Source organism: Eutrigla gurnardus (genome assembly GCF_963514095.1).
Source record: "Eutrigla gurnardus genome assembly, chromosome: 5".
NCBI lineage: Eukaryota > Metazoa > Chordata > Actinopteri > Perciformes > Triglidae > Eutrigla > Eutrigla gurnardus.
The window spans coordinates 11,131,160-11,158,857 of NC_139919.1; the positions used below are offsets into that span (position 1 = coordinate 11,131,160).

General features: G+C 40.8%; 1 protein-coding gene across 1 annotated transcript; it reads left to right on the top strand.

Annotated features, from left to right (window-relative positions):
• The first annotated feature begins 2,355 nt into the window (after positions 1 to 2,355).
• Positions 2,356 to 17,300, top strand: LOC311013190 (uncharacterized protein). Its single transcript, XM_084009148.1, has 8 exons — positions 2,356 to 2,596; positions 4,201 to 4,358; positions 6,398 to 6,654; positions 7,961 to 8,048; positions 9,828 to 9,940; positions 10,099 to 10,251; positions 10,466 to 10,556; positions 16,902 to 17,300. The coding sequence occupies exons 1-8, from the start codon at positions 2,506 to 2,508 to the stop codon at positions 16,938 to 16,940; spliced, it is 990 nt and encodes a 329-aa protein (XP_083865274.1). The 5' UTR covers positions 2,356 to 2,505; the 3' UTR covers positions 16,941 to 17,300.
• The last annotated feature ends 10,398 nt before the right edge of the window (positions 17,301 to 27,698 follow it).

Below are 27,698 nucleotides of genomic sequence, written 5' to 3' on the forward strand. Positions count from 1 at the left end.
ACTCGGTGCCTACAGGAGAGCCTGAAGCTCATTGCTGAGTCAAAACATCTCATCACGCCGGGTAGAACAAACATATACAGCTGATTTGTAGTTATCTTAAATCTTTCATAATGAAGATCCCCATCTTCAACTTAGTGAACGATTGTACTGATAATTGAACTGCTTGGCAACTGTTAACTAGAAGAGCCCCTAATTAGCATGTATTATATGAACATTTATTAAATATTATGTAGTTTTAATCAGATACAAGTGGTTATACATGTATCTGTATAACTCTCACTGTGGTCACCTGTATGTGGAGGCTGCTGTAGAAACAATTTTTATGTCCTTATATCTGCATTCAACTACATTATAATTTTGCTGAGAAATTCTAAATGTAACCTAATGGGACCTAATGTAAAGCTATACCAAGTACTTACTATTAAACATACAGGCTTTGTATTTTTTTGCACACTTTGTTCTACTCTAGACTTTTTGCCATCAGTCAACACACAAGAACCCATGATGACAAAACTCAAAAGGTCTGAATCATTTTCAAAGCCATTTTAAGTCACAGATGAAACAGAACTTTTGACAATTAACACCATGTTCAATTAAACAGAATAACACAAGGCTGGTGTATAAGAAACAGCTGATCACTGCAGAGCTGATTCATTTCAGCAAAGGTTTCTCAAAACTCAGATTGATAGTCAGAATTTATTTAGCACTTTTAGGTTGTTGATCTACCCCAAATAAGTGCATTTTACACCAGAATGTATTCTTGTAGGGGTCTAAGAACTGAATACAATCATCATGGGACACATGAAAAGAAATCCCCAACATCTGTTCATTCATCATCACTGCTTTTACACAGAAAACGACCATTATATAAACAACCACTAAACTCGTTCAAATATAAGTTCAAGTACAAGGTAATAAATACTCTCCTGGGAGGAGTATCTGTGCTTTGTCTCCCTCTTCTGGCCTCACATATCATATTTTGTGTCAGCAGCAAAATGCAAAGTGTTGATTAGACAGCTTTTTGAGAAACGGAGTGAAGTGAGATCACAGCGTCTTATTTCTAGACGTACGAGCCACAATGCCACACTTCACAGTGTGAATATGTTAGAAGGAACTGCTTATATTCTCGGGGATATCTGGTGATTATTAACACTTAACTTTATTTGTTGTTTGTTCTTTATCGGCTTATTAACACAATCTATTATGTGCATTTCTCATTTCTTATAGCTATAAAACAAAAAGTAGTAGTAAAGAAGGAAACTCTGACTGATGAACGTCATTTAATGTTTGGAGCTCTTTAAAGCTGACTGACCTGCCATCACACATATGAAATAATAATTACTAATTAAAAAACGACTTAATGGATCCTTAAATATGTAATTTATTTAAAGAATCAATACTTAGTAAAAGAGCTGAAAAAAGATGGGAAAACAACCTGCACAGTCCTCAAAAGTAAGAAAGTATATTCAAGAAAATGTACTTAAAGTATAAAAGTACTCAATGCAGAAAAATGTTGCCTGCGACTGTTATACTATACAGTATTATATATTAGATTATTACTACACATGACTTTATGTACAAACTGAATTTTACTGTTGTAGGTGGAGCTAATATTTTACTATTTTATGTAAAACAGTAATGATTGTTTTCATTATGGTTTAAACTGCTTTTCTAAATTCATTGCTTGGATTGTAAATATTCTGAAATGAGTGAGAAACGCCATTCACAAGATCTCAGAGCCCAATATTGTGTCACCGTCACAATATCAATTCAAGCTGTTAAATTACTGCAGTGAAATACAATATCTTCCACTGAAATATAGTGGAATAGACATATAAAGTGACATGAAAAACTTACCTTAACGTACAGTATCTTATAAGAAAGTAAAACATTAAAGTGTTGTAGCCTATATTCAACATACAAACTTCTAATACAAACATAGCTTATACATACAATACGAGAGAAAGCCAAAGGTATTTTCTTCTATAAGATCCCGAACACAGTCCTGTATTAGAAAAGAACTAACCTGAGGCTGCTGCTGCAAAGACGCCTGCCTGACACAACAAGCCCGACTTAATGTCGGATCAAGCCTTTATTTTGTGCACAAAAAAAGTTCTAATTTTTCTTTTCATTCAAACAGTGAGTCAGAATTGAACACACACACACACACACACACACACACACACACACACACACACACACACACACACACACACACACACACACACACACACACACACACACACACACACACACACAGCCTGCCTCGCCTCAGTGTTATGAAAACAGCAGCTTGGATTAATGCTTAAGCTTGCCCTCTGTTAGTGCTCTGTCTTCTTTAAGGCGGACGTTGTCTGCAGGGAGAGTGAAATATTGCAGGAAATGTGCACTCTGGGTCCGATCTGACCATGTGGGACACACCTGCTCTGCCGTAAGGATCCTGGGAAGCTGGACGAAGCTTAACGTTGGGATTGAGCTCAAACGAATTGATTGATCGATCCGATCATGAGGAAGTTTTTCCGAGCGCACAGGGACGAAGACTACAGTCAGATCCAGTATCTGACGGCCAAGTGCACTCGCCTGACTCACGATAAAGGTGAGTCATTTGACCTCTGAAAATGAAGCTACGCATACACGTTTCAGAGCCCTTACTGGAGTACTCTGGTTCAGTCTAGTGTTAACCATTAATCCTGTTTAGTCTGTTATGTATGTGCGTACTCCCCTAAATCACATGCTTGTTAAGTGTACATCAAAAGTTCAGATTCTATGATATAAAAAGTACCAGAGTAAAGTAATTTGATGTCATGTTAAGAGTAATTTAACACACATACTGTATCCTAATGGTCACATTTCCTCCTATTTACTGGATTTCTGAATGTATTAGGTTGATCTGGCTTCATGCCATTAAAATGAAGCCCTTATAGAAAACACTCGCTAGCTAACAAACCAACATTCATGCTCCATGCTGAAGAAGTCAAATAGAAGATCCCCTCCACGTTGTTCACACATTAGATCACGTAACTTCAAGGTCATGACTTCAAAGTGCCTCGCTGAGCGTAAACGTGGTTGTATTTACTGCTTTGACATCGTCGGGGTTAGTGGGGAAGAGATAACATTTCACAGAATTATGGTATGAAAACAATGCCAACACACCACTGTGACAATAAACTGTTGTAACTCCCTGAACGAGTAATCAGATTAGGTCTGAGCACCACCAGTGATAAAAGTCTTAAATCTATTTTACAGGACTCACGAGGTAAGACGAGACGCTGTTTACCAAGAAAAAGACCGAGTTTATACAGAGGCCACAACCCACGTGGGCCCAAGGGGGATCTTTAAAGCGTCTTTGAGTTCTTCAAAAAGCTATAAAAATACAATTTATTATTAATATTATTATCTTTAGGGTCAACAGTGCATGCCACATAGAAGTGGTTTACGTCATCTGAAAGCTGGGAACATGAAGATTCATTTGAGATGCGGCTCAGTGTCAAATTGTTCTAGTCATAAATCAGAAAAGAACATTTGAACATTATATTGGAAGTATATGATGGTCATCATCATCCTCTATTAATTTGTGGGTGAATACCATTTGTTAAGCAGATTTTTGTCTTCAAATAGACCCTGAGGAATACCACAGAAAAATGCCATGCAGTGACTTATGGAAAATTAAACAATAACACACAATATGTAATTAAATAATAAGTAACAGAGATGAGATTTTTTTAAAACACTAAATCGTGAGAGACATTAAGGCCTGTGAGTTTAACAACCTCTGCTGATGGCCAGAAGGAGATGCAGCACCAATGGAGGACCCCATCTATGCTATTCACATGATGTGGACAATAGACTGAGAGATGAGGAGGAGCTGAGATCCAAGAACAATGTGTGTAAAAAGTATTAAGGACACACAAGTGCAGTGATGAGGTGAGCGGAATGCGAAAGCCTGAAGACTCCAATGAGAGCAACGTGTTTCCATGCCAGGGATGTCAGCAGCTGACATACGACTCCACGTTTAACGTGTAGCTTTAAAACGTTACGGTTATTTTATGCTGTGAACAGTAAAAAAAAAACATTTCTTCACTACCTTTCATTAAAACCCATCCAAGTGGCACACTTTCAGCAGATCTTCTGTCTGAAAACGGCCCACAGCTGTGGTTGAGCGATCCAAACCCGACTGGGGTCTGTTGTTTGTGGCTGCAGCCGGGCTCGACAGGGAGTTTCTGGTGTCCAGGGACAGGGAGAGGAAGCTGCAGAATGATCTGGAAGCTATGACCGCTCGCCTCCTCCACCAGCAGCAGCTGAACGTGGAGCTCAGGATGAGAGAGGACCAACTCCTCAGCAGGATCCACCAGCAGCAGGTGAGCCCGCCAAAGAAAGAAATGGATCCCGTTCCAAATCACATACGGTTTCTTCTGACTTTGAGTACAAACTGCAGTACGTGCTGTTGAATGCAGTATGCGTTCAGTCGTGACATTCTAGTTTGTCAAAACTTTGCACCTTGAACTTTGACCTTCTTCCTCATTTATCTGCTGCACATTGTGATGTGTGACGCCATAGTAGTCAATCACAAAGAAGCCCCGCCCTAAAGCATCCCCTGCTTTATGGTCTATTGTCTCTAAATGGACCATCATTTACCAAATGGACATCATGCTGTATAGAAGAAGACTTGAAAGTAGCGATTGAGACCATGAACTATTTTCACTCTCATTCATTCAACTTGAGTTTGTCCCTGATGCTTGTGTTTTTAAGCTCAGAGGTTCTTTCAGGAGCGTTGCATGAAGCCTCTTGGCTCGTCTCCTCCACCTAAGTGTTTAGACTAAGTCTTTCATGGTAGTCGCTGTCATAATACAGCGCATGTGCATTTCAGTTACCATGGTTACGCTTCACTCACATCATCCTTCAGTGTTCCTGGACAGCATTATTGTCAGTGGTTGCTAACTTCTTCAACAACGACAACAAAGAGAATAAAAAAAGAAAAAGCAAGCCAAACTGAAAAGAAGATGAACATCTTCTGCTTGAAGAATATAAGAATATAATATTTGATTTGAATTCCACACATTATTTTACTTTTAAGAGACAGCACGGGTCCCTTAAAGTGTTCTGAGGAGCATTCTAGTGATGCTAAGGGAATACTTCAGTAGCTAAGGGCAATCATTTAGAGGTGAAAGGGTTTTACCTCGACATCCTGGAAATTGTCTATAGTATCCCTATATGGAAATGTAGTGGTTTCATGCAGGCTGGCTATTTAGCTGCTAATGTTCCAATTTTCTCCTAACTCTGTCATGCTGTTTGCTGCTGGAAAGGCAGTGGACAGTGGATGCATTCAAGCTTTGTTGCTGCATGCTTCTGCTGGGAATGAACCATACAGTAAATGTGCCATGAAACCAAATCTAGTAGCTCCAAAAGGATAAAAAGCTCATTAGAGAGGCACAATCTGCTGATAATTCTGCTCCTTTCGCCAAATTATTTCCAAAACAAAATTTTTAACCTCAAACATTGGTGTTACAATTAGAGTCTTTATAGGAAATACTTACCTGAAGGCCAACTGGTGTCCAATACTTTATTTTAATTTGTGTAATTTCATTCCGTAGCGTTTAACCTCATTACATCCCATCATTTAAATGCACATAGCCATGACCATACCAGTCAGCCACCTATGCTGCAATTACTGCAATTACACTGGAATTAGGTTACCAGTAAGTGCCTGTGTTAACATACTGTAGAGGCTTTGGCAGTTGTACCAACCTTTTGGGGGTTTTGGCTCCTTGTCAACACAAGTTGCACGAACTTTGAGATGTGAGAAGTTTAACTAAAGAGAGATTTGACTGCTTTATTGCAATATTTTGGAAAAGTTGAGTGAATTTTGTGTGGCAGTAAAAGATTGTTGTAGTTTTTCTCTTCTTCTTTCTTTACCTTTTGACCTCAGAGGTGTATCTGTACTTCACAGGAACAAATGAGCAGCTCTTCCAGAGATTTAGAGTGTGACTCACTCACTTTACCCACAGGGATCTGAAAGACAGTCAGGTTAGGGCTTGTCTCAAACTTTTTATATCACTTGTGTGGTACAAGAAGATAAAGCTACGATCAGGAATATTTTAAAAGGAAGTACTGAGCAAAATAAGATTGAAATACATGGTTAGTATGTGCCATTTCTGTATATTCTGTCCATGTTGGGGTGCATGTATCTTTCCATAAGCGTCTGTGTCAGATGAGACGAAGCTATTTAAAGCTGTGTAAGCATTCAGCACAGGAAAAACCCTAGATAAAAAAGAGCAATAAAACCCATAAAATAGAATCTGGTTGCACAAAACCATTCTGTGTTACCATGGATGACTTGAATGTTATCTCCTGTACATGTATGTGAATGTGCCAGTATCTCTACGTGTCTCCCCTGCAGGACCAGGTGGACCTGCTGCAGCAGCGTGTGGTCCTGCTGGCGGAGGTGAGCTGCCGGGACGAGGAGCTGCTGCGGCAGGTCTGCTCAGAGCTGCTGAGCCTGCAGAGGTCAGAGGTGAAGTTGGAGGGCCTGGTGGAGGAGCTGCACGCCGAGGGCCAACACAGAGCCGGGATGGCAGAGAGCCTCCAGACGGAGCTGCGCGTTGAGGCCCAGCACAGAGCTGCGCTGACGGAGAGCCTGCAGGCAGAGCTCTGCAGGTCGGCCCACTTTTATGGCCTAATTAATCAACATAAAATAATTCAAAGATTAATTAATGATAACAAATATAATTAAGCTATAGCCTAAATTATTATATATATATAAGACATAAGACTTAAACATATTATTAGTTTAATATTATTAAATATGATATAATATCACTTTTGAACAGTTTTTGTCAATATTAGTAGTAATCATTTTGAGTGTGTGGACTTCACTGAATGTGCACACGTTTCCAGATAAAGGCTGAACACAAACTCTTCCTGTGCTTCAGTCAATTATTGATGGTTTGATTTAAACACATACCTCCATGTTCCACCCAGCTGTAAAAACCGAACCAAATATAAAAACAAACAGTAACTCAGATAAGAAAAGAAATGTTAAAATTAATAATAATAATAAAAAAGGCCCTTCCAACGTGTGATTATCATCTCCAGCACGCTGTCTGCAGCTGCTCTGCAAACCCACAGAGAAGAACTTCATCTCCAAATGTTGTCTCAAGACTGAATGAAAACATGGAGCTCGGACCTGCGATTTGAAGTCAGCAGAAATGCAGCGGCGTGCCTCAATGCGCTGCCTTTAAATCCCCGTGGAGAGTTGGCTTAGTGTCAGAATTCGTTATCACATTATGGTTCCAACCCACAAGTCAAGAGATGAAAGGAATCTTAACGTTAGCAGAGGGGTTAATATTTACATTTTTCACATTTGCCTTTCAAATTCGTATTGACTCTAACCGTAAATGTACTGATAGAATCGTGAATGAATCTCATTTGCTGCCTGTGACAGAGTAGCGAGGGGGGGTTGAGAATAGAAATGCAGACAGATATGTGGAAGAAACACCTGGAAAAACATGAAAAAATGAGGAACATTATTTTACTTTGAGAGCCCTCCAAGCACCAAATAGTTGTATATTCTATTTAAACTTAAAGCTCTTTGAATGCAAAGTCTTAATGCTGCTCTTTTCAGTCATTTTTATCAATGAGTGTTTACCTTAGTAAAGTTAAAAGTATTAGACATAATGTTTTATCAGTTCCAAATGATTACAGCTGTAATTTAATGTGTTTTAACAGTTTTATTAGTAATATTAGTGCATCATTTTTCACGTTTGTTTTTGTCTTATAGTTATAGTATAGTATAATTTCCTGTGCAATGGAAAATTAAAAAATTATCTATCAAAATCAATTAAAGGTCCATTTAAATCACTTTCTGTGGTGCAACTTACAACCACGATGCTGATATCTACATTGATATATCTCTCCGCTGGTAAAAGTAAACACAGATAAAGTCTGTATTCGTCCCCAACAGGAAGACGGTGGAGCTGGAAGAGCTGCAAGACACCAAGCAGACTTTGACTGAGACGCTGGAGGATTTACGCTCCGCTCATCACAAGGAGGTGAGGGAAGAGAAACAGTTTGGCTCTGTGAGAGTCAAAGACAAACAAATGAAATGAAAACTTCTCAAAGAAATCCTGCTGCATTAAACACGTCACCACTGTGGTTTGTTGATCCGTGTTCTCTGTGTGTCCATGTTCCAGAGCCACTTTTAAAGCCTACAGACATCAATATTTGGTGTTCAAAAGTAGACCATCAATTTAAATGATCAATTCATCTGTCATGATGAGGATCTTTAATCATTCTTTGGTCTATTAAATGTCATACAATTGTGAGAAATGGCCGCCACAAGTTCCCAAAGCCCAAATTGACATTCAAACTACTTGTTTTATCCGACTAAAAGAAACATCAAACCCAAGAATATGAACTTTCACTATCAAAGCTGAGAAAAATACCTGAGAAGCTGGAACCAGTGATTTAAAAACAAACAAACATATACATTATACATTTTGCTTTAAATAATTTCTTTCTCCATACATTTAGAGAATTTACTTAAAAACTTGATATCTCCTATCTTTTAGTCTTAATATTAGTAGACATATAGAGACAATAGTATGCTTTGTTGGTGTTCACTTATTGACTAACACTGTTGATACAGAGAGCACAATACTATCTTCCATTTTTCAGTTACATGAAGAGAAATAATTGATCTGATCAACAACTGTCTATCACACATGACAAAAATGTCCTGATGCTTTCGGTTCAAGTACACAATATGTTCATTCCATCAAATACCAACGTTCAGTGTCCATCTGCTCAGTGGTGGCATAGTTAGCGATATTTTGCATGGCAATATTATATTTATACGTGGGCGACATGACTATATATTAATAAGGTGTGACTAATGAACAAATCGGTTTATATTATTATAAATAGCCACCAGCATCTAACAGCACAGTATATGAGTAAGTGGGTGTAATGTGACTTTTCTCCAGCAGATGTCAGGATTGGACACTTTGTCCAACATGGCTTTGGTTGTTTCTGCTTGAGCATAAATAGATAAGTAATGGACTTTTAATGCTTTTATAATGAATATGAAGTATTCCTCGTTGTCAAGCGTGCAGCCAACTCCTCCAGTAATAATGCAGTGCAGCATCACTGGTGCCAGCTCCCCCAAACAGTAGTAATGTGTTACTACTGTTAGTAGGCTAGTTTAGGTCAACGCGTCACTGTGCCAGTTAAAGGCACTAAAGTCTGCTGCTGGATTCTGAATAATTAATTTAATGACATATAAAACCGCAAGGTTAAAATTTATGTTCTGTTGCCAAATTTGAAAAACTACAGCCGCGCCAGAGAACGCACTAATTCAGATTTGTTCCCCCTCTCCTGACATTAGGTCTGTATTCATGTGTTGAGTCTGGGCATTAGTGAAACATTCCTACACACTGTCAGGATTTTTTTTATTTACACTTGGCTTCAAAGACTCACTCCCTTCCTGGCCCCGGTTTCAACCGGTCCATCAAACAGCAAAGAATCCAGCTCTACAACTATCTCCCCTGCGAGACACAAGTCCAACCAAACCGCAGACCGCCCTGTCAGTGAAACATTTAATGAAAATATTTATTTGCGGAGCGTAAAGTCTGGGAGTTATCGTGACAGTCCTAAGAGTTGGAGATGAAGTCTGACCCCGTTTGTTCATCTTTCCAGGTGACAGAGTCGCCTCTCTCCTGACGTGCAGACAGACACATTGGCACCACACACACAGTCGTTATTTAACGCTTTCGTCTTCCCTTCATCACATCCTGCTTGAAAATACAACATGATCCTGTGTTGTGTTTGAGGTGAGGGAGCTGAGGCGGGAGAACGAGAGGAGTGTGAAGAAACTGCAGGGGACGGCAGAGCAGTTTGAGTGGCTCTGCCAGCAACAGCGCTACTGGATGTGTAGTGTCAAGAGGTGGGTATCTTCTCCCAGGACCACGACGATCACACAGCAGTATCAACATTCAGAGTTTATAGCGTCCCTGTTGTCAGAGAGATTCCTGCATTCGTGTTTTGTCCCATATATAAATACTGTATATAAATCACTGTGCATAGATGAATGTATTCCTACAGATTCAAAGACTGCCTGCTGGAGGAGAGAGCCGCTCTGCTGCGACAGGTCATCGTGTTGAAAACGAAGGCCGAGAAACTGAAGAAGAGTTTAGATGAAGAGAGTCCCACAGAGAGCGTCCTCTGTCCCCTACAGGACCCTACATGCTGCCATGGGTAAGGCAGGGGACCAGACAGATGCAACATACATTAAACGTATCACTGTGATGAAGCTGCACATCTTTTTTGTTGTTGCCAGAAATCAGCTCTGGAGTGTTTTAAAAAGACTCCCACTGGCATTAAGTAAGGAAAACAAAATTCCTCTTCATCTCCCTTCATTTTTATACATTTTCCACTGTGTTTTCCACGCCTACATGCCTGTCGTTTGAAGCACTCCAACATCATGGGATGCAGATGAAGTGGCTGACCTGGAGTCTCAGGTGGAGAAGTCAAACATGCTTTATGCAGAGCTCTTTAACCAGGTACCGGTTTCATTTTTCTTCTTAATGGTCGTACGCTGCACGGCTAAAAATGCAAACGCCGGTTCACACATTCTTTGCAATGTGTTGTAAAAATGTTCTCCGCCGTCTCTTTACATGTCACCAGTTCAGGGTTTTGAAATCCGTGTGTGGGAGACACGCGCTAACCTCAGGGGTGAAATATTAGAGATTTATTAGGGAGGGCTAATATTCATCTGAGTATGGTTGCCAATCCCCAGAGGAGGTGCTGGACTGTCAGCTCTCCCAGAAAGTAGAAGTATGTCTTCAACGGGGGGGTTAAGTGAGTTTATTCTGTCTTCTGCACTTTTAGAAATAAGAAGTCCAAAAGGGTGGTGCTTCTACCCGTTTTTTATTGTTAAAGAAAGGGGTTTTCATCAGTTCTTTGTAAGACTTAGGGTTCCATTAAGAACCCTTTTTATCCTAAGAACCTACTTTGGAAGAAATTATTAAAGGATTGTTGAAAATATGGGTGTTAATAGATCCTCCCAGCCCAAACCCCTTAAAAACTGGGATTGTGAACCATCACCAGGGTCGGTGATTCTCCCAGTGTTTGTTTTTTGTTCCTTTTTCTGAACTCACTGGTGTGGCAACACTTTGATTTCCGGTCACTTATCTAAACAACGCATTGTTGACAGAAAAACTACACTTTGTAGGATGCAGAGAACTTATTGTTATTTTTAAATATATTATTTATATTTGACTCTTTAGTGTGGAACATCTAAAAAAAAATCACGCTTGATTCCATGTCGCTTCTCTTTTTAAAGAAAGATGTGAAAGTATAGCTGACGGTTGTCGGGGTATGAAACCAATGATCTGTTGGCCGTACCAAGACAAGCCGAAGAACCCAATATGGTTCTAGTTAGCACCTTGTTTCTGAGAGTGTGCAGACTGATTAAAGTAAAGAGGCTTTGAGGAACCTGTAGGGGTTACTGAAAGTTCTTTGGCAGCCAAACATGGAGCTGTAACGGTTCAGCACGAATGTGAAGTAGAGCTGCCTCTCATCATTATTTTCATGATCAAGAAATCTGCTTGTTATTTTCTCGATTTGTTGTTTTGTATGTAAAATGTAAAAAACCCAGAAAAAGTCTGTTTCCCATAGACACAGCAGATGTAATTATAGTCCAAATATATAAAGTTGTATCATACATGACAACGAAAAGCATCAAACATTCACATTTGAGAATCATTGACATTTTTGCTTTTCTTTCAATCAAGTATTCGATTACCTGGCAGGTCTAAGTGAAGGTTCACCTTTGGATGTCACAAGCACCCTCAGCTGAACCGTTGGTTTAACAGCAACCTTTTCTGTATTAAAACACTTCTGGAGACCAAGACCAAAACTGATCCGAGGCCTGAAATAGAAGACATAAAAAAGAACAGGGCTAATATTCATATTCATTCATCTGGGCGTGACTGCCAGTCCCTGCTGCGGTTGTCATACAGCCAGAGCTCTGAAGCTTCATGGGTACTGGAGTCTCATCATTGGTTTTGTCTTTTAAAGGTTCTTTGAAAAAGCCTGTTTGCAATCACTGGGTGACACAGAATGTTCCTTAAAGAGCTGAATGAACACATTCTTTCAGACCTTTATTTTTTACACCCTTTCACCCCAGACTCTGGGACACTTGGTTGTGCCCCTCTGCGGTTTGAGACGCCTGTATGAGATGCACTGGGCTCTCATGTTAACTGTGATGTCATTATGAGATGCTCAGAGAAAATCCCTCAAGAGAGTGATGACGTAGTATAATAAACATACATCAGAGTGGTAAAACCCCCAACACATTCTCACTCCAAACTCAGATGCTTGGTTAGTGGCCCTTAAACATAACGATAGCTGTAGGTTTCCCTCCTAACAATGACACAATGTCAACTTTTACTGATAGTTTTGCACGGAAACCAGCAGCGACCCTTCTGGATGAAAATTTTGCATTATGTTTGATGCAGGACTTTCATCCAGGAGACAGCTGTTCGTGTCCCATGTGAGACCAACAATACGTGTTTGTCTTTGTGTACATGACATTAAAATTCACTTTCACTAAAACTTAGTATTTATAACCCAAACCACAATCGTTTTTCCAGAACCTAATCAAGTGGTTTTGTTGCCTTGAACGTGAGAAAGTGTTGTCATTGAAGGCGTTAACCACGGTTTTAGTGCAACCATAGTGGAGCATCGTAGTCCGACGTGCTGGGCTTCCCAGGGCATTCGAACAGGTTGCTTGTTGTCAATGTTTTGAACACATTTTTTTTGTTGTAAAAACAGAGAATGTTTTCAACTGTTCAAACTACTTTTTCTGGCGAGGCCAGCCACCTCCTCCAGGTTGGTTTCACGTTATTTTACTGGCTTCAGTTTGTTTGGATCAGGAAGGGATCAGTATCTTTAGGGCGATCAGCTCAGTGTTTTAAAATCATTGGATCAGAGATCTCGAGGGTGAAACGTTAGACATCCAAAAACACGGGTCTAATATTCATCTGGGCACAGCTGCCAGTTTGCAGTGGGTTTGTTTTGGTGCCAGGATTTAAAAAAAAAAACTCCTCATCGGCATCAACGTCTCAGCAGCGGTTTTATTTTTGCCTGCTGTGAATTATAACAAGAACATACGACTAGAGTATTCAGCAGCGCTGAGGCGACGAAGAACGTGAATCATCAATCCAACAGCCGGCCACTAGAGGGCACGCAAGTCAACAATTGAGAATGCAATCAAAACAAATCACAATAATGAATAAATTAGATTTTACAAAAAATCGAATTCATGCATTTTAAGTATTCATTGCTATTTATTATTAAGTTATTTGAAAGGGGTGTGCATAATCAGCAGCTTGTTTGTGTTTCACTACATTTTGTCTTCAGTTTGAATTACTTAAACATTATCCCCTTTTCTTGTTGCACAGGTCTTTGCTTACTTACTTTACGATAAACAGGGATGATCAGTGTCTTTTTCTACGACGGCGTATTAGGTCCACTGTAGGGAAAAAAACGGAGCCAATATTCCAAGAAAGTTACAAACAAATACAAATACTTTTTCAGCAAGTTTGATGACATAAATAAGGAGCAAAAACATTGGCCCCTTTTTGAATAAAATAATTCCAGTATCTTACAACTTGGGTCTTATTCTTGTATTTTTTGTCAGTCATCAGTAATAATAATGTTGTACTCGTCAAGTTCATTGTGACGATCAGGAATGTCAAGACATCTGCACAAGGAAACAAGAAAAACAATTATGAAGACAAGTTTTCCTCTTGATGTTCTCACTTTAATTTGCCAAAAAAGGTAAATTAGACAATCTGGCTGGAGTGTTTGTATGTTTAAACACTCTTGTAGTAATGTGATCTTGTTCCCAGAACTCAGCTGTACTTTGCAGAGAAAAATTATATCACAACTTAAATTATGGCCAAAACTACAAAAAGAAGACCCGAGTTCAACGGGGGAACAGATGAGTTTGCCTGAAAATTTGTATCTGAATTAATGAGAGGTTTCTAGTCTAAGAAGTAAACACGCTTCTATATAAGAATTGTTCTTCTTATATGAGGGTTTATTACCTAATCTTTTAGGGCTAAGGTGCAGAAGTACTGAAGCTGCCTTTGGATTTTAGAAAAGCTCCTCTACCTTAAGAGTGGCCAGTTCAGTCTTTTAAAATCTCTGGATCCCAGACAAGTGCAAGTCCCAGGGGAGAAATTAGAAATTCAGTACGTAGACAGTCATCTGAGGACGGCTGCCAGTCCCCGTGGGCTTGTAGGGCATCCAGAACATTAAAAAAACATACTTCATGGGCACTGGAGTCTAATCAGTGTTTTACTGTCTTGTCTGCTTTTTAAAAAATAGAGGGCTTTGGGGGACTTTTGATTGCAAAACTATTTCCAATCAAACAGGAACCCCACAACGTCCCACAAAGGGCTCCTCCGGGAAGCGTTCGCAAATCCTGACAGGACCTCAAACAGAGCAACCCAAAGGTGTTCGCTGTCCGCCTTGGTATTTTTTAAATGCTCTCACGTCCTCAGCGCGACAAGCTCAATGTTTTTTAAATCTGTGGATAAGAGGAAGCCTGACAGACAGAACATACGGCTGATACTCGTGTGCCAGTCCCCAGAGGAGCCGCTGGGCTGCCAAAGCCTTGAGAGTTCGCTGAGGCTTTCTGGGCAGCGGAGTCACATCAGGCCTTCTCTCTCCCCCCCTCTCTCTCTGTCTGTCGGCTGCACATGGCTTCCTCCCAAGCCGTCCGGGTCCTCTTCTAAAGCAGCAGAGAGATGACTAATAACGACTGGAGGGAGGCGATTGCCAATAGCCTCTGTGCTTTATTCCCCTCACAGACTCTGCGCCGCATTTCTTGGGATAATTATTCTGATTGAGTGCAGATGATGCAGAGGTTTTTTTTTTTGCTTTACAGAGAGAGGGAGGAAATGTAGCTGGAGGAGCAGGGACCGCCGGAGACATACAGGAAACAACCACGATAAAAACACTTCACCAGCTTTGACATGTTTCATATGAAGTATAGATCATGTAGACATCAGTACCATTCTTAGTTGGTGTCAGTGTGATTAGTGAGATTAAATCCAGGGAAATGTAAACATCACATATATTAAGCAACAGGAATTATTCAGCTGGAGAATTAGTGGTTCAGCATGTGGAAGAGAAAAGGCATAGAGGTGGTTGATGGTTTTATTCCATTCCCACATTTTAGAAGAACAGCAAACTCTATGCTGGTGATAATCAGAAGAGCTTTTAAAAATTCAAACAAGGAGATATTTCTACCAAGAAAATACCTACTCTAGTATACAGGTGGTGACATGATTGACGTCTGTAAGCTTGTTCATTCACATGATTTAAGCGTGAAGTCCTTGATTCCCAGGAAAGAAAAGACTTCTTCACACACAAGCCCCGCTTTTAATAATAGATTTGAAGTACGGGTCAACGAAGGATACCTTATCAACTTATGATTTGTGATTTTTTTATCAGTATATTGTGGTATAATTGTGTTGTTTGTTGTAGCTGCAGAGTCTGGTGTGGAGGATTTATATGCTGGACCAGAAAATGTTCAATAACTTTCAACAAATGAGTTGTTAAACATAAGAGTGCTGGGGTTTCTCTCACACGTTGGCATATGTTTGGCTACACATCACAAGCTCAGTGTGCTGGGAGCCTGCAGTCACCGTCCAGGGGTTCAAGTCCAGAGATTGCCACATTTTAACCTCAGCACTATGTTACTCATTGCTCTGGTCGCATAGCTATGGAAACCTTTTGTCCCTCAGTCTGTCCATTTGGTTTGCATTTGCTTGTTTCAACAGCTTTTTTAAACTATTTCAGCATATAGTCAGGACCAGGTTACCTTAAAATGAATTCAGATACTAATCACCTGTTAAACATGTAGACAGTAACCAAATCCAAATATCACAATATTAAAGAAACGTAACTTGATTACTTCCCATTACTTTTAGATGACCTCAAATCCAAGCCAAGAGAAATGAAACATTTCACCATTAGTCTTTATGTAGAGCCGAAACAGTGAACAACATCACAGTACAGTGCAACGTCTGCCTTCCAGCTGTGAAAATGCTGTCAGCATCCAAGGACTCGAATCATTTGGCTCATCATTGTTGCCAGATTTTAACTTGGAGCAGCAGAAGCAGCATATAAATGAAATGAAATTAACCGGGTTTGTCCTGTATTATGTTTGCTGTACCAAAAATCTGAAGCAGTTCACTCATTTTCTTCACGCTGGGATGCCTCTCGGCAAAAATAGTCATCTCAGTGAACTGGAAAGTGCTCTAACCATCCTGAATTGTCGTAACTTTCACTGCACTGTGATGTTGTTCCCCTCTTCTGCTTTGCACACCAAATAAGGGCCAAATTTCCAACCAGTGAAAGCATTTTTTTCCACTTACGTGAGAGGCCAATGTTTCAGACTTGTGTAAGTGTTGTTAAGTGTTGTAATGTGTACATGCATGGTAGTTATTGGGATTTTATTTTAATTTGAGTGTTTATTCAAAAATTTGAAATCTGCTACCATTTTTACTTAATATTTCGTTCTAAAACCGTTTTTGTAACTGTAACAGAATACAGATATGCTTTTGTGTATCCTAATTACATAATGCTGTTCCTTGTATTACCTTATTTAGCCTTAACCAAACCCACTCTTTTCCTCTATATGTACGCAACCTCGAAAACTAAAAGAAAACATAGACTTAGCCAAATTATGTCCAGTCTAACCTTGATATCTAGATATCATTTGACCTGCCATTACTCACTGGGACAATTCTCCTAAAGGCATTTCTCTCTGCACACTTAGTTTATTGTCTTTGGTCATCTTCACTTACAGTTTATTTTTCTGTCCTCAGACAGGGAATCCTATCAACGGACACCAAAAACCTCCTTGAGGACAGAAGCCTGGAGCCTCGACTCGTCTTCTTATTCTCTTCCCACCTCCTGCAAACCAGAACATAACCACTAGATGTTTGTGTGTGTGGATAGCTTCGTGGAATACTTCCCAGTCATTGTTGTAAAAAAAACAACCAACATACCTGTGTAACCACACACTCACAGGGTTTCTTCCACTATTGTTCACCTGTCTTGACAAGACTCTGCTTGGTGATATATGACTGCACACTCTGCTCCTGTGACACATGCACATCACATGTTCCTAAAGTCACATTTTCCTGTAATCGTCCACTATTCAGACCTTTTAATCCACACCGTTAACAAGAGCAATAAAGCACCTGAGAATGTTTTCGTGTGTTGCTTTGCCAATTAATCCTCACGGGGGAAGCAGCAGCTGGTGTGCAGAGGAAACAATAAACGTGTTGTTTGGACCAAAGTGAAGCCCTGCTGATCGTTCCCCTACTGACGATCTGGTACATCTGCACTCTGATGATCAGATCTCCTCACTTATCGCTTGTCAGCAAGAATCTAAAACGCATGTGAGGTGATATTGGCTCAGATTAATGGTGACGACTCAGACGCTTCATCATATGAAGCGCACCACGCACACATGGTTTAAACTATTTACAGACGAAGGAAATGTTGGGGGAAAATACATTTGAAGCATAGATTATGTCAAACTACACATTAACTATTTATTAACTGCATGCATCCAACAGTGAGTTTAGTCAAATGGGGGTTGGACTGTCTAAATGTTTTAAACAAAAAAGGCATAGACCTTCATTAGGCATAAAAGGGCCCATATTGTAGAATTGACATTTCCATATCTTTTTGATTATAAACCAGATCTAGATGCTTTAAAAATACTATGAAAGTATCAAAATCCACACACAGCTGGTATTCAGAAACTGTATTTAAATGAGCCATCCCGATGTCTGCCTGGTTGTGTTTTCATACAGTCACCGGCAGAAGAGTTGCCAAAGGTGCTCTGTAACGAAGATTCACAAGCTCGCCAATGGTGTGAAATGATATACATTTCCTGTCTCCTAAGAAAGCGTGGTATTGGCGTGTTCGCCTTGTCCTCCTTATTCTGCACATCATTTGGAAATGTTTTGAATATTGTGTGGCTTTAGTCCATCTCGATTTTCCCACACTTGTTAACAAAACCCAGAGATTCTTGAACTCCTGTGCTTGGGGCAGTGACTAACTCCCAACCTGGAGGGTGCAGCCCACCGCTTTCTGGCAGAGCACTATGGTCTCAGACTTGGAGGTACTGACCCTCATCCCAACTGCTTCACACTCAGCTGAAAACTACCCCAGTGGGCACTAAAGCTCACATTCTGAAGGAGCCAACAGAACCACATCATCTGAAAAAAGCAGGGACACAATTCTGAGGTCCCCAAACTGGAAACTCTCCTCTCGCCGGCTGCGCCTTGAAATCTTGTCCATGAAAAACACAAACAGGATTGGTGACATGGGACAACCCTGGCGGAGGCCAACAGCCACTGGGAATGTGTTTGACTTTGTGCCGGGAATACAGACACAGCACTCACTTCGGTTATAGAAGGACCAGACACACTATATTGCCAAAAGTATTCGCTCACCTGCCTTGATTCGCATATGAACTTAAGTGACATCCCATTCTTAATCCATAGGGTTTAATATGATGTCGGTCGACCATTTGCAGCGATAACAGCTTCAACTCTTCTGGAAGGCTTTCCCCAAGGTTTAGGAGTGTGTTTATATGAATCTTTGACCATTCTTCCAGAAGTGTATTTGTGAGGTCACACACTGATGTTGGAGGGAAGGCCTGGCTCTCAGTCTCCACTCTAATTCATCCCAAAGGTGTTCTATCGGGTTGAGGTCAGGACTCTGTGCAGGCCAGTCAAGTTCATCCACACCAAACTCTCTCATCCATGTCTTTATAGACCTTGCTTTGTGCACTGGTGCACAGTCATGTTGGAACAGGAAGGGGTCATCCCCAAACTGTTCCACAAAGTTGGGAGCATGGACTTGTCCAACATCTCTTGGTATGCTGAAGCATTCAGAGTTCCTTTCACTAGAACTAAGGGGCCAAGCCCAGCTCCTGAAAACAACCCCACACCATAATCCCCCTCCACCAAACTTTACACGTGGCACAATGCAGTCAGACAACTACCGTTGTCATGGCAACCTCCAAACCCAGACTCGTCCATCAGATTTCCAGATGGAGAAGCGTGTTTCGTCCCTCCAGAGAACGCGTCTCCACTGCTCTAGAGTCCAGTGGCGGCGTGCTTTACACCACTGCATCCAACGCTTTGCATTGCACTTGCTGATGTATGGCTTGGATGCAGCTGCTCGGCCATGGAAACCCATTCCATGAAGCTCTCTACGCACTGTTCTTGAGCTAATCTGAAGGCCACATGAAGTTTTGAGGTCTTTTGATTGACTCTGCAGAAAGTTGGCGACCTCTGCGCACTATATGCCTCAGTATCTACTGACCCCGCTCCGTCATTTTACTTGGCCTACCACTACTTGGCTGAGTTGCTGTCATTCCCAATCACTTCCACTTTGTTATAATCCCACTGACAGGTGGCGGAGCCGGCGTAATGCAAGTTTCAAACTGTTCGAAACTTGCATTACGCTGTTCCCTTTGAATGCATATTGCATATTTTAATGTTTGTATTTTGCAACTGTGTCTTAAAGTTATGTTCCTATAAAACTCATTTGCCTTCACATTTTAAGGAACATTCACTGCCAGGTTGTATGTAATGCCGCTAGGATAGCGAGAAACAATTACCTAAGACAACAACAAATACTCATTGTCAACATGTTTAGCTTGTTTTCCTACAGCCTTGCGCACGGTCAGTTTATCGGCATTATAATTATTATGACTATACGCATGCACAGTGCGTGATGAGCGTGGTGGGAGCGGCGGCACTGCTTCTGTCATCGGGTTGTCAAGTGACGAAACTTGCACTGCACCTCGCCTGGCGCATTAAAGGTGAGGAGAGGAGCTCATTTGATTGGTGAAGATCTGAATCGGCTGTATTAATCCCAGTCCACGCCTCGTCTCCTCCTCGTCTCCCACTCACGCCTTCTTCTCCTCCCTCTTTCCCACTTGCGCGGGTGGGAGTGACCGGAGGAGTGCCTGCGCGAGCCTGCGCAGTGCACGAAACTTGCAAAGTCCTGGCGGACACACCCCGTCGGCGTGTTGCAGGTGCGCTGCGCGTCAACTGCGCCTGGTCTACGAAACTAGGGCCCAGAATGTTCAGAATATCTGTGTATTTCGAAAAATTGTTCCAATATTTACTGGTGACTCTGGGGTAAAAGAATGGCTCACAATGTGTGTTCATGTGTGCTCTCATTCTCCCATTGGAATGAACAGACTCAGGACCTGCCACTAGTCTCCTAACGGGGCGGGGTCACATGACACAGATACAGGAAACTGACTCTCAGTGGGTTGTCTCCTTTCTCAACTGTCTCTGGTGCCACTAAAACAGAATACAGAAAATGCTGACTAATCAGAGAAGACTTCTTCGGTAGGGGTCTTAAAGAGACAGGCACTAAAACAGACTATTTCAGGGAGGGGTGAATACAGGTATATTCAGACAATATTTTTTTTAATTATAAAAGCATGTAAACACGTTCTACTAACAATAAAACAAGGTCAACCTGAAAATGAGAGGTTGACCTTGGACAAAGGTCCCCTTGGAACAAAGAGTCTCTGCTGCTGTTCCCTTTGAATGCATATTGCATATTTTAATGTTTGTATTTTGCAACTGTGTCTTAAAGTTATGTTCCTATAAAACTCATTTGCCTTCACATTTTAAGGAACATTCACTGCCAGGTTGTATGTAATGCCACTAGGATAGCGAGAAACAATTACCTAAGACAACAACAAATACTCATTGTCAACATGTTTAGCTTGTTTTCCTACAGCATTAAATAAAGATGTAGATTGCTCCACAACATTTCTGGTAACTACAGGATGACAACTATTTTTATGGGCATTTTTGGGCATTTCAACACACTTGACTAAAGTTAGGAGAAGTTTGTGGTTTTCATCAACCATTAAATAAGTCAATGCAGACGTAAAGCACCACACAGGATGGATAGGGGCACAGGGTTTTATTTCAAACTATTTGACAAAACCGCAACCTTTTGCCTCATCTCAATTAAAAGTTTTAACAGCATAAACCACATGCGGGATGCAAGAAGCAAATTCAGGTGTCCAAGTCCTGTGTCTTAAAAGCACAGGCATGGGATTATACACAATTTAAAGTGACAGTCATTGCAATGAGGAACGTGAAAATAATTAGGATTATTGGATAAAACTACATACTTTCAAAAAAGTTCCTTTAAAAGCAAATACTTCCGCTAACTCACCCTTGTAAACAGTTTTCAGCCTGGGGTTTAGTTCAGCATCTGAGTCACCTCCCAAAACAATGTGTTTCATTACCTCTCCCTGTGTGATAATTAGGGTGAACACCTAAATTCATCCTCGATATTAAGGTTGGAGTGTACTTACAATAAAGCTGACTCTGCATGAAATAGAAACACACAGTCTTCATTTTACACTCGATGCCAGGCAGGTCACATACCCGTTAAACAAAAAGCTGTGTGGGAATATGAGGATGGAGAAGTTGATTTGATGGGTCATAAAGGGGAAACTATCTTCTAACAGCAAAGGCAATCAGGGGGAAAAGTAAAGCAGAAACCCAACCAATATAAAAAATGGCTCCAAAACTGTGACACTGATCAACACCTTAATCTACTATTTCTATATAACTATCACCCTCATCTCAAGCTTTCATAACCCACAAGGCTGATGTTTAATTTCTGTGTATGTCAGGGTGTGTGTGTGTGTGTGTTTGCATTTAATGAAATCATTAACAACCGTAAACTGTCAACTGCTGCAACATATGCAATCACTTTCACAATTACATTCGTTCAGTATGACCGGGAAGCCAGCGGCGATATTGAATGAGGGATGGAAAATCAAGATAACTTGTGGTTGAAACTAAGCAGCGATACAGCTGAAAAAACGGGGCAAGAAACTAAAAAGAACGTGGAAAAAGAGCCAATAAAATATTGTCAGTGTTTCACTTAATTGTATGGGCATGTTATCAGAAAGACACAGTTATATGCAACTACAATGCCGTCTTTGTGTTGAAAATAAGAACATTGGTTTGCCATGAATTTTGTTATTTCAAAAATTTAAAATGTTGCATTGCAAGTGCTTTTTCTTCAGTTACCAGGTTGTTTTTTAGTGTTTCAGACACTGATGGTGCAGTGCAGTTTTGTACCTCCTCATTTAGGATTTTTTTGCCCACCAAAAATGGTCAAGAGACAGAATAAATTAACACTACACATCCAGATCAATGAATGAAACTTCCCCAGTGTGCCAAATTTGTTTTATCCAAATGTTTAAAATGAAAATGAAGCATTATCTTATTAAATAGTTGCTAATTTGCATACATTAACAGAACATTGGCTACATATGGTTCAAACTTCTTGTTTAATTTTGGTAAAATGGAGAAATCTTCAGACACAAAAGTAAAATAAACAGCTAAATGTGTATTTTGGATTTTTTCGTAGACATGTTATGGAAGCTAAATAGCCCAAAATCTCAAAATAAAGTTGATCAGTGCATGTTTGTTCGCCTTAAATTGGGAAACATACTTGGAAACAAATTCACCAAGAATTCGGGTTGAGAAACACCTACATGTGGCTTCATGCTTAATTGAATTCACTAATGAATCAAATAAAGATCTTGGGCCAAGTTTGACTCTAAACCTTTCACCAGTCGGATTCGGCGGGTAGAGGCCAGGTTCAAGTTTCAGCCCAAGTCTATCGAGTGCTCCCCAGGTGGTCTATGTGTGGTCGCCCCCTGAAAGAGCACCACTGGAAAGGAATCCGTGTGTGTATTTAAGGGTTGTGCAGCCGTAACTGGGGAAAGGTGCTCTCAGTTAGACCCGGCGTTACGCCTTGTCAGAAAGGCGTGGTGGCGCCCTTGACCACGGGGGACACCGGTGGCAGCGGCGGCAGCCTGCCCTCTGACTGCCAAGTGCCAAAAAGAGTCCGACCTAAATGAGACTGCGAGTGGCAGAGGTGTAGCCGAAGATTAACAACGTGTGGCAGCTGGAAACAGGTCGCGTTTGCACACAATAAATACAGCTGCACCCCTCCATGCAGAACGGGACTCAGACATTATAGACGTTATTAATAGAACAATTATAGGTACAGCAAGAATAGCATGTTTATGTCCAACCGTCGTCACAGCCAGGCAAAACACATAACAGATATTTAACACCAGGATATACCCATTAAAAAGGGAGACTTGTTAAAATGGAGACCAGGAGACTTGTGTTTCCACGTGTGACTTTTGTCTGTTGCACTTGCTTGTACAAACACAGATTATGTGGTGTACAGTATGTTGCTTATGTGGATTATAAATAACACCACATGGGTCTGGAAAAGTTTCAATTATTGTGAATAGAAAGCATTTGTTAAACATTTATGAGAGCTGGAGTCCACTTAGCGAAATATTCGTCTGTCTCCGCTCACAAAACAAACTCGGGGATGTTCTACACATAGTTGTTTGCGGTCCGGAGCTTAAACTAAAAGACAAAATATTAGTGAAACATGGAGTCACGTCTTATTCACTCCTCGCAGAGACGAAACTTCAATCCAGCTGAGTAAAAGGTTGTTTACCGCAGCGTCCTCCGTGTATACTGCTGTTTGGTTTCATCAGATTGATTACTATGGATGTTCAGGGACCGGTTCTCCGTCTCGGAGGAAGAGGCAAACTGCTTGGCCCGCATGTTAATGTAAAACAGAGCGGGATGATGCGGTTTTTTCCCCTCTGACACTGTTTGGATGGGTATGTAAATGTTTAACAGTGGCGTGAGTAAACACACACAAAGGTTAGGTGTCGGGGTTTTGAGAAGTTCTCGTGGATCGTAGCTGACGCCCACGCTGCATGCTGCGAGCACCCTAATGGCACAAAGCTGCTCGTAAACACGTTGCTATTCTTACATTGAAGAAACATTGACATCACACGCAGAGGAATCCTCCCCGTAAACAAAATGAAGAGCCGAGTCAAGTGAAAAAGCAAACCTGGCAACGTGCGAACGAGGGAGTTCAGATTCTCCAACAATAAAGCAAACACAGCACGTAGTCGACGTTTTGATGTGAGTGCTATGTTTTATAACAGAAATCAGAGCTTTTAACTTGCACTATCTTAAGGTGAGATTTTGCAGAAGCCATATTCCAAGTAAAAAGCACAAAAAAGCAGATACTGAATGAGAGGATTCAGTAATTCATTCAGCTATCATGTTGGTTGCACGTCTTTTGGCGACTCCATTGTAACTGTTCTTCTGTTTGGTTCCTTCAGCTTCATTTTTTGGAGTCCGAATAAAGGCTATTGAGAAATAATTTACTGTCATGCAAGTGCAGGATGGTAGTCACCATGTCTGTTGTCTTTGTGGTGGGCATGTTCATGTTTGACGGGATGTGACACAAAAGCAGGAATAGCTGCACGCCATGTCTCTTTGTTAAAGACTACAACATGGCTGCATGTCGCCATTCTACTTTGTAAAAAAATATCAGATTCATTTATTAAGTTATCTGATCTGGCTGGACTTGATGATATGGTCTGTCGCAGTAACTAGGACATGATGTGCTAATGCCTTACAGTTTGCCTCAGTGATTTACATTCATACTCATCCAGCCTGAATTATTAGCCAGCACACACATAACACATGGTGGTTAAAGCTCTCTTGCTTCATCGTTATATTATATATTAACAGATTTATAGTTGGTTAGCTATTGATACAAAGATGCTCTATCAAAATCAAATTCATATACATCCTGGTGAAAAGCTGTTAAATGGTTGTAGTTCCAGACGAGCAATGGGAAGCATCCTGACTGGAAACATTACAAACTCTGTAAACCACCAGATCATCATTGTACCATCCACGAGTGTCAGAGCCCAAACAATATGAATATATGAAACCCACCCACCTGTTCACCATGCTGCCCTCTGGCAAGCCTCCACCCTTGTAGTTTATTTGGTTTCCTCATGTAGCAAAATGGAACTGTAAACTGCATTTTGTTGCAAAACCCACCAAAAAAAATCTTGAAAAAATACTACTGACTTGGCCCCAATGTTCCTCTGGAATGCTGTGTACAGAAAATATGGCTGGCTTTGGACCATTAAATGTTCAACATCAGGGAAACTTTGTCCATCAGCTTGGACAATGACTGAGCACCGAACCGGAGTTCTGCACTCTATCCAACGGTCCGCCCGTCAAGCGGCGCTTGATCCGGGATGCCATGACGGAGCCAGGTCTCTGTATAGATGTGGGCACAACAGACTCTAACCTCCCATTGCTGGGAGAGCGAGAAGCGGACATGAGCCAGGAGTACGCTCTAGGGGCTCGATCACACAACTTGAACAGATCTTGACAATGTGAGCTTCTTTCAGGCCCTTTTCCACCATGATATGCTGACTGTGTCACTTTGAATACGCTAAGCACTTCATCGCTTCCTGGCTCGTAGTGTTCCCTTCTGTATGGATTCAATAGGCTCTCTGCAGACAGAAAATGATTGATGAAAGTTGTAGCACCATCTGAGTGGACTTGTTTTTCTATCTAAATGAGAGCCGGTGTGAGTTTTCATTCTTCAGTGAGGTCAATTTGGCCGCTCTTCACTTCTTTAAGGAGCGTTTATGGGTTTGGACTTGGGCTTAGTTTAAGGTAAAAGTTGTGGTTAAAGCATGTAGAGCTGGAAGGAAAATGGTCTGAGGTTGGGGAATAAATGGAGACAATAAAGGCCCTCCCAACTGTAGCAATGCAAGCACGTGTGTCTCTGTATGTGTTTTCCTTTCTTGACAGTGGCAATATGTTGACACACCACTGACCCCTGGTTGGCATGTGGCGGCAGCTTAGTTTACAGCCCGTGGGGTGACTGAAGGGTGACTGTGTGTGTGTGTGGCGGCAGCGATGAGCCCCAGACGGCAGCGTTAGCTGTCCGGACCATCGAGTGCACAGGTGAAGCACAGCGACAAGGTCGTTCCAGTGTCGGCCGGCTGGGAAGGAAACCTCCCTTTACTGTCGTATGAAGCCCAATATCAACGGTCTGGAAGACAGATGTGTTTCATGTTGAGAAATATACTTTCCAGTCTATGGAGTGTTTACACTGGCAAGCTATTTTGACTGATATTATGGTGGCCATTTCTCATTGTTATTACATTGTCAATATTGCCAGTGTTCTTTGCAAAATTTTGATAAATTGCTCTGGAGGAGATTTCCAGGATGACCAGATGGATGGAGGTGAAAGCTGTAACCCTAATTTGATCTTCAGCTATTAAATTGCCTTTTTATGATCTCATCTCATCATGAAGCGGTGATGTAGATGACGGCACGGAGACACATAAATTGTGAAAAAGAGGGTGAAAGTTCAACTATTCAGACCACTTCATGGATTGTATGATTCTCATATAGGTATCTATACACGTTTTTCTTACAGTTCCAGACAAATTATAATACTTTGTAACAAAATACTTTGACATTTTTGGGAAATATACTTATTTGCCAAGAGTTAGATGAGAAGATCACCCAGTCTTGTGTTTATAGAGAGCCAAAGTAACTCAAGGCATTTCTTTTGTCGATCCTTCTGAGAAAACTGAAATGTGTTTCTGGGTTTACTTGCCACATTCTTAGACTAATTGCCTCCTCTATGATTGGCGGAGATTCAGGAAGTAAACAGGCCTGAAGACAGTACAAATGTATACACGTTATGTATGTTAGCTCACCCCGTCACAGGTTCTGCACAGTTATTAAATGAGATAAACCCAACACGACGGCTCATTACATCACAATTTAACTAACTTATCTACTTTTTTTCCACCCACTTCTAAATCCCTTTGGATGTGCATCTCCTATATACGTAGTTTGGGGGCAATACAGTGTCAGATAACCAGATGCATGCTTCACTAATGCTGATGTAGCTCCTCAGAGAAATGAAGCTGACAAACTAACTGGTCAAAACACATTCGTTAATGTTTTAAGGTCCGTGGTAGTTGTTGATGATTTTGTTTTAAAATAGTTTCTATTGGTTATTTGGACGATTAAGCTAATATGCCACTTGTCACTTGTTGCCATAGTAAATATTCACATATTCTGCAACCTGATGGAGAGCAGACAGTAGGATGGCAGAGGCAGCCTCCATTTGTTGTCGACGTTACCAAAGAGAAGCCAGGCGTTTACCGTCCAACTGAGCCATTTATCAGTTTTTTTCCCACACCAACTGGAAACTTGATGACTGACAAAACAGAGACAACATGTGATACCAATTTCATGAAACTACTGGCTCACTATTCTTATTAAAAGCGGCAACAAAGTCAGATATCTTCCACAAAGATAAACATTTATTTTGGACCTGTCAAAATCTTTTAAATCATTTTTTATAGGAAACGGAATACTTTCAATGGTACCTTTCTAAAACCTCTGGATGTTTTTTTCTAATTATTCATCTACATAAAACTATTATGAATATGACCTTTAAATAAAAAACTATTTTTTTCACTTTTCCAAGAAACTACTAGTAATTAGATTTTTAATGAGCTATTTTAGTGCTGGAACAGAACCTGCCTTCTGATGTCAGTTTGACTATTTATACTGTAAATACGGAAAGCATGAAGGTTGGAAACAGGTAGAAACAGTGAATCATTTAAAAAAAATCACCAAAGTTCGATAATCAACATTTAACAC

Excerpts from the sequence above, each read along its gene's own strand:
- LOC311013190 (XM_084009148.1), top strand. The coding sequence starts at position 2,506 with ATGAGGAAGTTTTTCCGAGCGCACAGGGACGAAGACTACAGTCAGATC. Across the intron at positions 2,597-4,200 it reads TCGCCTGACTCACGATAAAG|CCGGGCTCGACAGGGAGTTT; the intron begins GTGAGTCATTTG and ends TTGTGGCTGCAG. Across the intron at positions 6,655-7,960 it reads CTGCAGGCAGAGCTCTGCAG|GAAGACGGTGGAGCTGGAAG; the intron begins GTCGGCCCACTT and ends CGTCCCCAACAG.